The following is a 14,588-nucleotide window of genomic DNA, read 5'->3' on the forward strand; positions in this document are numbered from 1 at the left end:
CCATTCTGGCACAACAGGAAGAGGACTGACACCTACTGAAATAAATGGGAATAAATAATGAAGACTAAGAAAAAACGATTTGACGTGGACATAAAAGGATCCTCTCTTCCTTTAGTTGGGATCTTGTTCTACTAAGTACCTCAAGTAGTCCTGTTATATATATATAATTTTTTTTTAAACAAACGATATTATTTACCTAAGAGTATGAGGAGTGGGCTAAGCCTCACAATGGGCTAGCAATAACATGATTCAAATTCGCCTTTGACAAGAGTCAAACCTAAGACCTCTCACTTATAAATGAAGAGGAATACTACTAGACCATAGTACTAAGCGACAATAAGTTTATAAATTTGCAAAAGTAAAATCCGCAAAGCAGAACCACAACAATTCTATTTGGACACACAAAACTATTACTCTTTCATAGAGTGAGCCTTAACGTTATATGTGAAACTCATCTGTATTAGAGAATAATCATGTCAATTTTGTGTGTCCAAATAGAATTAATGAGACAAAAAAAAAAAACACAATAATTTAAATACTAATTCTCCTACTCGTGTCATTTCATTGTTTAATTGGCTCAACATCAATATTTACATCCCCTTTCATAAGCACTCCAAGCAACATTATTTAACATTCCATAAAATAAACAAACACTACTCACACCAACAACAACAAAAAATGCACTAACAATATCAAGTCGAAATTTGATTCAACATTTCAATGACTTTTTTCATGGCCGGCCTTTGTTTTGAAATCTCACAAGCACATAAAATGGCAATGCTAAAATACTCCTTAACTTCCCCTTCATCCAAATCCTCCTTCGAAATGCCTGAATCCACCATTTCCATGTGCCGATTTTGTTCCCCCATTTTCCTAGCCCATTCCACCAAGCCCAATTCCTTCCCGTCGTGCACGGTCGGCAAATTCGGCCGCCTCCCGGTTGCAACCTCCAACATTAAGATCCCAAAGCTAAACACATCCGCTCTCACGGTTGCCCCCGTGAACCCTTCCTTGTATTCCGGGGGCATGTACCCCATCGTGCCGGCAAACTGCGTCGACACGTGGGACTGGGAGGCATCCATCCTCCTGGCCAGCCCAAAATCAGCAATATGGGCCTCAAAATCCTTGTCCAACAACACATTGCTGGCCTTGATGTCCCTATGAATAATGGGCTTTTCCAGCCCATGCAAATATGCCAACCCATTCGCCACCCCCCTAACGATCTTAATCCTCGTTTTCCAAGATAACGGTAATCGTAACCCCGGCGCGTCATCATAACCGTCACCGTCCGTTGACGACGAGTCGTTAAGCCAACGGTCGAGACTTCCCTTGGAAATAAACTCATAAATTAATATCCTATCGGCGCCGGAGACGCAGTATCCCAAAATTTTGACGATGTTCGGGTGGCGAAGCTTACCTAGGGTTTCCATCTCGGCCTGAAATTCCCGAAACCCTTGGAACGCGTCGGGATCGAGCTTCTTGATTGCGACGGTGAGGCCGTCGGAGAGTTGGGCCTTGTAGACAAGGCCGAAGCCGCCGTCACCGACAACGAGATCGGCAGAGAAGTCCTTGGTGGCCTTGACGACTTCGTCCATGGAGAACTTGAGGGACGGATCGAAGGAGGTGGTCTCGTCGACGCTGATGGCGGAGAGGGCGGCCGGGTTGCGGAGGGGACCGGCTTGGCGGGAGCGGGTGGATTTCTTCTTGGAGCCCTTGAAGAGGAGGTAGACGGCGGTGAAGATGACGGTTACGAAGAAGAAGCTGGCGGCAGCTGCGATTACGGCTTGGAGAGAATTGTCCACGGACATAGTGAAGTTGATCGGGGGGAGAGAGAGGGAGTGGGTTTAAAGAGAGAGATATACGATCGATGTGGATGTGGATGTGGATGTGGATGTGGTGGAGGAGAAGGGGAGGGAGGGAGGGAGGAGGCGGCAATGAAAGCAAAAGGGGGTTCGTGGAAGGTGGGTTTTGACTGAGAAATGGATGGTAAGGTTGTAATGAAATGATCAGCAGGCTAGTCAAGGACGACGAGTCAACGCCTAATTCGTTTACTTTGAACATCAAATTATTGTCTATGGTGAACGTATTACAAGGACCGTAAGTCTTGGCAAAATTACGCTTCCCAAACCCAAATTTATTGAATATGTTTCTGAAAAAATAAAATCATACCTAAATACATTGGAGGATGCTACTGACATTCTCATGTTCTGAATTTAGTTTTCGGCCTACGCTTCTTGTTTTTTAATATTGCACGATAATCAAAATCGGCTATTTTTTAATTTACATACTAAAAATCAATTATGCAAAAAAATAAAATAAAAATAAACGTTTAAACTAACGTTGCAATATTCACATATACATCTCTTTTAATTTATTTTTCAATACCTAATTTCTCACCCGTAAATATAAAGGAGCATTTTTGCTCATCACCATAACTATGGTGTATACTTACTACACACCTCATCATCTAACACATATTCTTTCAACTAATTATGGTTAACTTTAATATTAAATGTTTGTTTTCTAATTTTGAAAAAAAAAATTTGACTATGATTTAAGTGAAAAAAAAAAAACACGTGTCAAAAGATGAGATGTATGGTGAACATGCAGCATAGTTGGTGATAGCAAGCAAAAATGCACTCTAAATATATTAGAGGATGCTACCAACATTCTCAAGTGGATACTCTCGTTCTATCTTTCGTCTCTTCTTCTCATGCCGCGATACTGCAAGATATGTGAAAAAATAAAATAAAATAAAAATAATAGATTTAATTCACGTTGCAACATTCAATACCTAATTTCTCTCCTCCAATGAAACTATGTTTAGTTTTGACTTTACTCACATCACATGGTCCTGTGTCTACGGAAATGATGTGGAAATGGAAACAACGTTCCAGCCAAGTAATCAAAACCCCAAACGAGATCAAATGTGGATCATCAAATATACAGGTAATAACAACCACAAGTCGATTATTTCCAGAAGAAAATGAAGCTTCATAATACGCAGAATGGTAGCTCACAACGCCGACTATGTAAAAATAGTCCCAGAATCATAGTCGAAAATCTCATGGTGGTAAAACACGAGTAACGTTTCATTGGTTTTTCGGTTTCAAACCAATGAACATGTTTGGAAGAAAGATCAATCCTCTAAGTACTTAATCTCATTCTCGGTGTTGCCGTCAGATGGTTCAGCTTCGGTAGATGGCCTTCGAGGAGTGCAGGCAATGACTTTAACAATGGAAGAATATAGGTCGAATTCCGCCTTCAGTTTCAAGCAGCAAGCCTCTATCCACTTCTCAGCTACACTTGTAGCTACACTGTCTTGGCTGTCCCTTTCATGTTCTTCAATGGCAGGTCGTATCTCATTGTATAGAGATTCAAGATGAGTGGCAGCATCATTTTTCATCCGCTGCGAACAAAAGTTTTAACATGAGCAGTTTCGATAATAGACCGCTGCTGAGAGTGTGACAAAACCATTTAAGTTCAAATATTAAAACCATACTACAACAAAATGTAAATAACATAACTCCATGAAGCATAGATTTACATGTAAGGGCAAAGTTAATGACGATATTTTGGTCCACCGACAAGATCAATAAAAAACTGAAAAATAAGTACCTCATAGTTTAAAATTTCCTCTTGTGCTTCCTTTGACGCTAAAAACGCAGCAACAGATTTGGCGTCGACTTGCTTTTGTGCACCATGTTTCAACTTTCCATTATATTGTTTTGATCTTTTGTTTGACATGGACCCTGATCTAATGTGATAATTCCGACCTGCAGTATTACTGCGGATACGAGATATCATCGCATTCTTTTTTGAAATAGACAGTTGATTGTCTTCTGAATAAAGTTTCCTCTCCATGTTCACTTCTGTTTTTACCTCCATAACTACACCCTCCATTGGAACAGAATCAAGTGATTGCACAACAAGAGCAGTAGACATCAACTGATGTTCAGAATCCACATTGACATTCTCCGTCATCCCATCAACATCAAACTCAGAACTTGAGGAGTTCACAGCCCTGAAAAGCCTAGACGAAGGCTCATCCTCTGCAGAATCGTACAGTGGAATTTTCTCAACGGAATATCTGTCACAAAGAGGCAAGTTATATTTGAATATGAAAAGAAAGTCGTAACTAGAATGCACGCCTTCAAAAAATCTCTATATATGTATGTGCGTGCGCGAGTGAGTGGCATGTTTCGAAAAGATTTTACTTTGATACAAAGACATAGTCAAGATAAAACTGTGTCTAAAACCTATACCTTTCAACTACATAGGCCAGAAGTGTTAGAATAGTTCTGAAATTTAGCAAGATAACCAGTCCCACCAGAGAAGGTGGAAACTACTTGCACTGATCCACTCATTTGATTCATGTTTCTTATTGAACAAAAAAGTGATATTGTTACCCCGTTGATCAAGAATTTAGATTTTTGGAAAATATCATGATCATCCAATAAAAGGGTTTGTACTTTTCCAAATGAACGATTTGAAGACCTATTGATTCAAACAACTGATTTTGGAGTTGATTATTAGGACCTTCCATGGGGATATCCTCAAAACTCAGTCTTCCACAAAACTCATAATTCTTGAAGAGTTTCCTCTTTTACCCTATCAGTCCAGTCAAGGTCTGAAACAGCTCAAGAGTTCAGGTCAAACAAGAATTATTTTTTTTATAGGAAGCACAAAATATACATATTAAGGGAAAAAAAAAGGTATATAAAGAGACGAAAAATGTGTCCATCTATCAAAAGTATACAGAATTACAAACAATATAATTACAGGAAAAGAAAAAAAATTATAAAATATGAAGAGGCACGGACACGACACTGGCACATCAATAATGACAAGGCAAGTTTTAACAAATTAAAATACCACACACCATGGATGCAGGAAGTGTATACTTGATTTATTGGTTTACGGTTTAGTTTCATCTTTATGCATACTTAGCTTGTAATTAATTAATCTAAAGTTGATAGTCAAAAGGTTCATTGAAGGAATGTAAAACCAAAGTCCTAACTCCATATAAGCTACTACAGTTTAGCTCTGTAAGTGTCATAAAAAATGTAAAAATAACAATATAGAAATACAAAATATATAAGAAAGAATAAGTATTCATATGTAACCCTTTCCTATCGTATAACATCCACCTAAAGTTTTAACAGTTTCTTGAGAAAAAACTATATTTTCACCTCAACTATGTCATCGAAGTGTTGGGAAAATGTCGACAGGGTGTTGGGTGGTAAAAAATGCACACAGACCACGTAGAAAAGCACTGTGTCGTTGTCCAACAAAACACAACTTTGAAGAAGTGTCATTGCTAGATTACCATTTATTCATGCCTATAACGCAAACATGGGGAACTAATCAAAGGGAACAAAATTTAGAACTACAATAACTAAGTATGAATCTACAAGAAGCAAGTGCATGAAGGCCAAAACACAGGCTAAAGACATGTTAAAGTAAGAAATTCATGCAGCAATCCATTCTGCAAAAAGAAACTTTGAGGAGAAATGCATCCCAATGTATGGTACATTACCTGTCATCATCGTCTTCCCATAGGTAAGTATCCTCCTGTTTGTAAAACAGTTGCACAACACAGGTTAAAATATTTAGTAAGAAGAACAATTTACTGAACAAAAGGAAAGAAAAAAAACAGTAAAACACACACCAGAACTTTTTATAAATACACAACGCTAACTGCTAATAATAAATAGAAGCAAACCAATACTCGGACAAAAGCAAAATAACAGCAAATGAACACCAGAAATCCTATGAACACCCAATGCTAAATGCTAAAAGAAATGAAATGAAATGCATAAATAAAACAAAACATGACCTACAAGATAAGTATGCTAATACAATTAGGATTAAACAAAAATTACATGGAACATTAAAAAAACATACAGTATAGAGAAACTAGTTTCTTGTATGCTGATTTTATGATTGAAAGCACTACTGATGGAAGACCGATACATTAATGTGGGGGTTTTAAAGCATTCTCAGTTCTTCCCAATTTTGTTGATATGTGCACGATCAAGATACGAAGTGTATTGTTTGTATGTTGACATGTACAGTTAACTGATAAGAGTGGTGCACTAGTGTGTATAATCTACTCTCGTATACTTAAGGTATTTTGGTAACATGAGATGGTATGTATGGGGGGATACATTACATTTGGGGCAACTAACAATCTATGGTATTAGAGCAATGGAGGGATACATGGTATATCTCAGGCCATCCGTTTGTTTATCATTGGACACCACAATAGTCAAATGCTGCCACTATGAATGATTTGTAGGATACAAGAGAAGCTGGTAGCTTTCGTAACAGGCGACATATAGGATGCCCTGTCCATACTATAAGGTTTAACACTTAACCACCAAGTCTATATCACTGGAAATATCTGTTTCCATTATTTGTGTAGGGTTTGGATCCTTCTGGTGGGATTTGCAGCTTTGCTAGCAAAATCCACTTCATGGCCTCTCCTTCAGGGCACATTTGTGCATATAGACGATATCTCCTTTCAGAGCACATTTGTGCATATAAGCGATCGAACCTGACCATTCTAAGCATATTTTTGAGACAGTTTGGACTTGTGACTTGCACCTGACCGAGTCAGATTTGATCAGAGCTGACAAGAGATTGGAAGCGTAAAATACAACTAGTATACACAGTGTCCCATCCTTGTGCAGCTGGTGTATGATATCTGCTCCAATCAGACGTAATGGGAGGCACTGGATGCCCTGGCCTTATGAACACCTACAAGAAACATATGTAACATTAATCTAAATTGTCTTTCTACAAATGATATAGAACAGTCCATTATTATGGGTATCATACCTCCACGCAGTGACAATCATTCATAAAACCAATAGCAATCTGTCGACGCCTTGGCAAAGGAACTGGTGCCGACCAAAGTGGTAGGAAGGTAAGGCACTGAGTAGATGATAAGTGGAAAAGCACGACCTTATAGCATGACGCTATAAGATGACCCATGTCAGGCATCATCATCCATCTATCAAATGGTGCTCTACCTTCATCAAAGAATGATAGTATCTGTGCTAACTCACGAACCCTGTCTGTGCTGCCATACAACTCGCCATAATGTGCAGAAAATGAAGACAACTCAGTAAGCAAGTCATTACGCACTTGCAAGTATCCATTCTCACCCAATCCTACTAAATCAGCAACTGCCCTAAACCCGCAGTGACCATCATGACATACATCCTTGACTTGCTGAATGAAGGGCCTCAATCCAATTGGGAACACATCAATATACGAAATACCTTTCATTGACAGCGTCGGTACACCTGCATGAATATGAAACCTTGTGTATAAATGGGTAACTATATGATATTTGATTTAGTAATTGGTATCTTTATTATCTTCTTCTTGGTTCGCTCTGTTTGCTTGTATGTAAAATTTTGCTGACCATCCATTGGGCTAGGTGAGTGACTATCCACAGATGCAGATCTCAAATCAAATGCATATGGATCCTGTTGAGTGGACATATCAATTTTCCCCCTCAGTTGACCTCGTAATCTGGACTTGACTCCTGGTTCAACAAGATTAGTTGTATAGGGTGCTACAAGTTCTCTCACTCTTTTCCTGAGCATCAACCTATTTTCTGCATTTGCCTCCAGAAAGTATTGTTGAAGCAACTCCAACTCAGGAAACTCATTCACATCCATAGAATCCTGAGCAGAACTAGGAGGTAGTATATCAAGTTTTGCCCAATGGGGGTCAAGAGACTCAAGAGGAATTGGCTGACACTCCCCCTTGTATTTCACAATCTCGTGGGCACAAGGTAGACCATGGGTTCGGGGTATGACACAACCACATCCTGAACCATCAACACCAATTGAGGTGGCTAGTTTGGACCGAGATAACACCTTCTCCAATGCAAACATAGATACAACTCCTCTCAGATATTTGAATTCTGAAGACTTGAAGCTTTGTTGTGTGACCATCAAACACTTGTCAAAAGATATCTTTATGTCAGTGTGCTGTAACTCAATAAGAGAGTGTATACTCTCAAAAGAACCCTCAAAATTCCCCTGGCTCATACCAAGTTCCCTCTTAAGCTTGGTATGTGCACCCTTGGCCCTATTAAAACATAAAAAATTGCAAACATGTTAACACAAAGTTACAAACTTTATAGTAAACCAATGATGTAACATTGAATGAGTAATATAACTCATGAAATTACCTGTTTGATGTTACATTACCAAAATGCATGATCATGTCCGTCCAAGCTGACACAAATCTGTCCTCGAAAGGATTCAACCATGTGTTTGTAACATATTCCATGACCTCAGTGTACATACTAAATTCTCTCTGTAACACTGCCAGCTCCCGTATGTAATCATTTTCTGTAGGAGAGGTCACGAGTACATTCCACTTCATAATAAATCTATCACACCTTTCCTTGGACTCAAACAAGTTTTTGCATTTGGCCAACACATGCTTATTAATATGCCATTTACATTTAAGATTTTTAGCAGTAGGGAATACTACCTCAATGGCTCTCATCAATTGCAAATCCATGTCTGTGACAATTACATTTGGCATGGGACACTCCACCATGACACCACGCAATTTACTTAATGCCCTTATATAGTTGTCTTCTTTTTCAGAATTCAAAAAGACAAATGCAATTGAGAATGTAATATCAGTGGATGTGACGCCTACAACCTCTAGTAGGGGGTAATAATACCTATTGATCTTGTACTTGTAATCTATCATCAAAATGGTTGGAAGTGCACGTAACAACTCCAAACTCACAGGATGCGCCCAAAACAAGTCCTGCACACTATCTGACATAGGGCACCTCCTATGCAACTCGACATAGTCATGCTCATTCAACTTACGTAACAGTTGTTGCATTTGAGACTTCCCTGCCTTCTCTTTAACTCTTTGTCTTTAGCGTGCATTATAGATCGTCCTTATGGCAGCAGCACTGAGTTCATCCCTTTGCTTCAATGTGCTCAGGATTTCTTTGGGTCGTACTAAATTCTTTGACAAGTCTATCAAGAGTGAAGTCTCCTGCTCCAATAAGCTCCCTGCATATGAACGCCCATCAGGATACTCAGTGGATGCATGGTTATGCACTCCACATACAACCTTTAGCATCCATCCGTCCCCGTTCGCTGACTTCTCACCTTTCAATGTGAAAGGACACACTTCTTTGTGCCTGTCCCATGTCTTTTTTTTGCAGCCCTAGTTTTCTTCTCCTTAAATCTTCCACCCCTCTCGCAACCTAATGTAACTCTTGGTTTCGTACTCTTACAACCCATATCAGATCGTAATGTCACAATAACAAACCCATTTTGCTTCCCCATCTGACAAGCCCGCTGCATCAAGGACGCTCTAGTCTTGAATATCTACAAAACAAAGGAAAACTAGCATGTAAGTACCCAAAATATGCACATGGCTCTTATTGGGACAAAAGCATTTTAAAGACAAAGTCGGTTACCACATAAGTAGTAAATTCACTTGTGAAATTCATTACACGGTATGAGCGAACCCTACTATCTTGAGCAGAATTGTCGTCCTGCATTCTCAAAACAAGTTTGAACAAAGAATATGTTACAAGAGGAGGCCATAGTCACTATTGGAAACACTTCCACCAAACCCAAAGCTAATGAAGCTATCTCATAATAAATTCCATTATCAATTTAAAGATAAAGTTGGTAACCTCATTACTCGTAAATTCACTTGTGTAGTCTGGTGCACATTCTGAGCCAACCCCACTACCTTAAGAAGAAGTTTCGCCCAGCATTAGAGAAAACGAGTTTAGATGTAGAATTAGGTGAGTGTTCTGTTAGAGAATACAGCACATAGAGAGAATTGTGTGGCTATACTGGCTCCACTTTCTTGTTGGTGTGCAGCCATTTCTGGTCACACACCAAATGTCCTCTGCAGCAATATCTGGCTACACTTAATGAATGGTTGTTTGGCCACATATAACTGCACAGTACATTTGGTGCTCAGCTCTGAGTAACCAAACAAAACGTGAGCCCAGTTTTAGTAACCAAAAGAACAAAACAAGCTCAACTAATTTGGCAAATAACATACCTTTCCATTCTCACTGACTTGCCATACATGATGATTTGATGCTCCATTGACCAAGAAAACTCAATATGGGTGGTCTTATGTGATTGGGGTTTATGGAGTGATGAAGGGCTGATTTTGAAGATTGTGATGGGGTTATGGTTAGTATTGGATGGTAGGGTGGGTATAAGCCTGAGTGAGCTATGGTGGAGTAATTGGAAAACATTTTAGATGTGAATTAAGTTGTTTTAAGTCATTTTTCAAAGGTTATAATGGTCATTAAGAAGAGTTATTAAAGCTTAGAGTGCGCTGGTCAAGCCTAAAACATTATAACCACAAAATTTCCCTATATTTCAACATGTTAAAAACAACCCAATTTGGTCCCAAATTTGGCAAAGCTAAAATCATTAAAGAAACCCAATAAAATGGTCCATGAGACACCGTAAATATTATTTTTCAGGTCGTTAGTAGTCTTTCTGAGGGAGAAAAGGAGATAAAACCAGAGATTTCTCTCTGCCAAACACCTCAATGTTTACTAATTTTCTCAACCAAGAGCCTAATTGAAATATCGTGAACTCTACAAAACCCTCTTTGCAAGAATAAAAACCATTAAAAGAACAAAAATTGGAAATTACCAACTGTTCAACTTCCAACTTATGATGGAGATGCTGCCATATAGTAACCATTCAAGTTTTTCATTGCATGCTTCTGAAGGAGTCAATTGGTTGTGCAATGCTGTGCAGGTTTGAATGATAGAGACTTGGGGTTCTATTTACTAGCGTGCTAAGAAAAAAAAAAAAAAAAACATAAAACCCATACCAAAAGAATTCCCTTTTCTTAAATATTGTAAGCGTGAGTTTGCTAAAGCATACCAACTAAAAGAAAAGGCTTACACCACACTTTTTTGAAATTTCGCAGAACACTTGCATGCCGAAAGACATTTTCAGGTTGTCTCTGTGAGGAATGCTTAAGCTTTTCTTTCTTTACGCTAATTGAAACAATGCCTCTAAACTAAGCGTCAGACATATACCCCCATAAAAGTTTGTAGGGGACAATTGCAAACCAATAGAAACTGCAAACCCCTAAAACCATTTTATAAGCATAAAATATGTAATTATAATCCAGGAAAGTTGATAGCATTAGAGAGGTTAGGCAATGAATTTCAAAGCAAACAATGGGACCATGCCCAGAGAAAAAGAAACTGAAAAGATTAAAAAAAATGTAACCAGAAAGATTGCAGAACTTGCATTATGCATCACAGGCAAGATTTTAATTTTCTAGTTCAACGGCAGTATCCAGATAATTTTATAATGAGAAAATAGATAATGTGCAGCTATGGAGATAACAGCCACACTTATAGGCTATAGCACACCCTCGAAATGACTTCTTTTTCATCCTTAATATCTAAAATGAAGACTTGTGTCCAGAATGTTCAATCAATAAATTACCTGAAAACCACGAGACTTGGCCCCAAGAAATCCTGAACAGCTCGAAGCACCACAGAGGCAGCGAACCTTAGCTCCCCCGTACCATTCAAAATTGTAGTCATATGCCAACTCAGGTTCCTACCAGTATATCTTGTTTTGCAAATATTCCAACCCTAATTTCCCCCAACACGTTCCACTTTCTTGTCTCACAATTTGGTTGGCTGAAAACATTAAAGTATAATAACTCAATCTCAACTTGGGGCAAGTAAATAAAATAACAGCTAGTTGTTCTAAAGATATACAAAATTTTCCCAAAAAGATTTGCCTGATAAGGCTCACCATGAATGATTTATAAAACGAGCAACGCTTCCCTTTTCAGTTGCATCAATAGATTCAGAGGCATTGAGAGAAATAATGAATGCATCTCGGAGACCTACATCAATGCAGAAATTGAATTCAGCCTCAAATAAAGTAATACAAACATATATTTGGTAAGCCTATTAAATCACCTTGAATTTCATAAGCGTGAGATCTTTGCTTTGCTTCTTTCCATGATATCACTTCCCCACAGTACTCATTAATAAATTGTCCTGCCTGCATTGTGCAAAGCAAATCAAATAGCTTACAAGAAATTACAGATTCACTCAAAACATAAAGAAACTATAAATAGCTCACAGACTTATAAAGCTTCAAGGTTCTCGGTTGAGTCAAAACAAAAGTTCCAAAGATAAATAACATACCAAGATGCACTATACAGTTCAAACGTTTCAAAAAATAAATAAATAAAGCAACCATAAACTTGCCTAAAACCCAGTAATATGTATTAATTGACTCAACTAAAACAAATGAATAGCAAAGAACCCAGGTAAAGAGAAGTCACTTTACATTTGTAACAAATCAAGATAAAACTAATAGGCTATTACCTTTATATTCTCATTAGCTAAAAGACCCCAACCACGACCTTCTGTTTTAAACAACTTTGTCTTGGCATATTCACATTTCTGAAATCTCTGTTAACAGTAAACAAACAAGGTATCAGAAATGAATAATAGAAATTTCATAGTATTTGAACAGGGAATTGAATATTCAAATTATCTTAAACTCACGCTAAGTACATCATTATCCCGATATTTTCACGAAAAAGGAAAAGGTGTTCTAGATAATTTATTAGAAAATTAAAAAAACAGCATAAAGAATGTTACAAAAAAATACAGAGTTACAGATGCAACTATGAAATACAAAGATTGAATAACTGCACAAGCAAACTAATCATAATTTCATACTCCCCCGGTCCCCAACCAAGAAAAACTAAACTTAAAGGAATGCCCCTAAAATGGTTTGTCAACTTTAACGAATATCCCAAATATGCTAGGTCAACAGAGTGGTTTCCCAATAATAGGATGAAGGTATACCTTCTATAACTTGGATTGCGATTGGACAAACCTAATGTTGTAAATCTCATTATTGACCAAAAACAAAATCTAAAAGCACATCCATAAATTCTGAACTGCAGAACCCATAAATATATCTATTGTTCAGAATTTCCATCTACATGCCAAACTATACCGTTCTGAACCATAAACAATTACAAACCCTCGTTGCCATGCAAAAACAGTTACGTCACAATTTTCATGCCTTGCACAACTTTTATGTACACGCTTATGTCCGTAAGCATATAATCATTAGTAAGAGGCAGGTGGAGTGTGCATGCGTTGGGGTGTGTGCATAAAATCTTATTCTTTCTGTGAAGAATTGAAACTTTTGATAGATGAAAAATCGGTTAAGATCAATACTAAACCAATATGCTGATAAACATTATGAGAGGATAATACAAAAGACAATTGGAAATAAAATAAATAAAACATAAATTGGTTAAGTATTATAATCTTCTACAATCACAATGTACAAAGTCCTGAACTATATGTGGCGACGCCATGAAGGCTTACATATAAACAGAAAAAGACAAATATGAAGAAATAACACGCAAGCAAACAGATCCATATTCACAAACCCACGAGCAGGAGGTGGGAGAGAAGACACACACACACATACACACACACACACACACAACACCAACACCAACAACAACAACAAAGCCTTTTCCCACTAAGTGGGGTCGGCTATATGAATCCTAGAACGCCATTGCGCTTGGTCCTACACACACACAACACCAGAGGAAAAAAAATATTTACCTGATTCTTGCAATAGACACCGCAAGGGCAATGCGCAGGAGTGCATTCCGTGTTGGTTAGTACATTCAAGCACCTCTCTCCACATGCACTTTCAGGATCATTTTCATCATACTTGCATTCACATATGGCAATATCTTCCTCCGTCTGTATCTTGTGTCTGCAAATAAACAAAGAGAGGGAGAAAGAAACCTTGTTATATAATTTCAAATTGTCAACTGCTAATGCAAATAACCAACCAACGATAACCAACTACAAAAACCTTTCCTTGAACCGATTAGCAGGTAAAAGTTGTAACTAAACAGTGTTCTGTCTCATTGGTCCTCTCAGGCTGATATTACTTTCAAGTGAGCAAATAATTGTATACCATCTATCTTAAACCCTAAACCTCGCATTGTAGATTCAAAACAAAATGAAACAGTCCATCAATCCTCCCAACTGCATCCGGCAATTAAAACACTTAACGGAGCCCAAATTACAGGCAAAGACAACAAATTGAGAAACCCAGAAGACAAATTGGTAAGTCATCAACCAATGCAGTTCGATTTCCACAAACCCAATTGCACAAAACTCATGCCGAAGCTAAAGCTAAAAACTAACAGAGAGACAGTGATTGTAACTTACCTTCTATGCAAGAACTCGTTTTGCTCAATGTGGGTGTACCGCGGCCCTTGTCCGGTACACTGTTCCGTCAAGCAGAGCAGCTGGCGCGCACAGTGTTCTTCAATCTGGTCAATTTCGGTGTGTGCGTGATCTGCCTCTGACTCCATAGCTTTCTGAAAGCTGCGATTCTTTTCGGTCGCTTGGTTTCTGGTCGAGACACTGTGTTTGGTACCCTCCTTCTTCCTCTCTCTCTCTCTCGTCTCTCTCTCTCTCTCTCTCCCCCTCCCTCCCTCCCTCTTACTGAAATTCCTCT

The 14,588-nt window shown here is 38.3% G+C and overlaps 3 protein-coding genes across 8 annotated transcripts; all 3 read right to left on the bottom strand.

The window, feature by feature from the left end:
• Positions 1–530: 530 nt before the first annotated feature.
• LOC103941467 (leucine-rich repeat receptor protein kinase EMS1-like) lies at positions 531–1,823 on the bottom strand. The gene has a single exon (XM_009351659.3). It carries the CDS (start codon positions 1,806–1,808, stop codon positions 693–695), a length of 1,116 nt encoding a protein of 371 aa, XP_009349934.2. The 5' UTR covers positions 1,809–1,823; the 3' UTR covers positions 531–692.
• A 926-nt stretch (positions 1,824–2,749) lies between these two features.
• LOC103941469 (histone-lysine N-methyltransferase ASHH1) lies at positions 2,750–14,588 on the bottom strand. The gene is given in 10 exon segments (XM_009351663.3): positions 2,750–3,409; positions 3,619–4,090; positions 5,540–5,574; positions 11,505–11,615; positions 11,617–11,704; positions 11,823–11,916; positions 11,993–12,077; positions 12,407–12,493; positions 13,676–13,832; positions 14,297–14,588. Coding segments are annotated over 10 exon segments (1,545 nt in total). The 5' UTR covers positions 14,443–14,588; the 3' UTR covers positions 2,750–3,139.
• Positions 5,912–11,608, bottom strand: LOC125467934. Of its 6 annotated transcripts, none has more exons than XM_048568719.1 (7): positions 10,081–11,608; positions 9,709–9,755; positions 9,479–9,556; positions 8,213–9,386; positions 7,436–8,109; positions 6,844–7,313; positions 5,912–6,762 (listed from the first exon to the last, which is right to left on the bottom strand). In XM_048568719.1, exons 4-7 carry the CDS (start codon positions 8,887–8,889, stop codon positions 6,619–6,621), a joined length of 1,965 nt encoding a protein of 654 aa, XP_048424676.1. In that variant the 5' UTR covers positions 8,890–9,386; positions 9,479–9,556; positions 9,709–9,755; positions 10,081–11,608; the 3' UTR covers positions 5,912–6,618. The 6 variants fall into 6 exon arrangements, with proteins under 6 accessions (XP_048424676.1, XP_048424673.1, XP_048424672.1 ...); XM_048568716.1 differs by having other exon boundaries at positions 9,701–9,755; XM_048568715.1 differs by having other exon boundaries at positions 9,701–9,759.

This window comes from the organism of the source record quoted next, unplaced genomic scaffold (assembly GCF_019419815.1).
Source record: "Pyrus x bretschneideri cultivar Hongxiangsu unplaced genomic scaffold, Pyrus_bretschneideri_v1 Contig49, whole genome shotgun sequence".
Taxonomy (NCBI): domain Eukaryota; kingdom Viridiplantae; phylum Streptophyta; class Magnoliopsida; order Rosales; family Rosaceae; genus Pyrus; species Pyrus x bretschneideri.

Excerpts from the sequence above, each read along its gene's own strand:
- LOC103941467 (XM_009351659.3), bottom strand. The coding sequence starts at position 1,808 with ATGTCCGTGGACAATTCTCTCCAAGCCGTAATCGCAGCTGCCGCCAGC.
- LOC125467934 (XM_048568719.1), bottom strand. The coding sequence starts at position 8,889 with ATGCAACAACTGTTACGTAAGTTGAATGAGCATGACTATGTCGAGTTG. Across the intron at positions 7,314-7,435 it reads CTCACCTAGCCCAATGGATG|GTGTACCGACGCTGTCAATG; the intron begins GTCAGCAAAATT and ends ATATTCATGCAG. Across the intron at positions 6,763-6,843 it reads ATGATTGTCACTGCGTGGAG|GTGTTCATAAGGCCAGGGCA; the intron begins GTATGATACCCA and ends TGTTTCTTGTAG.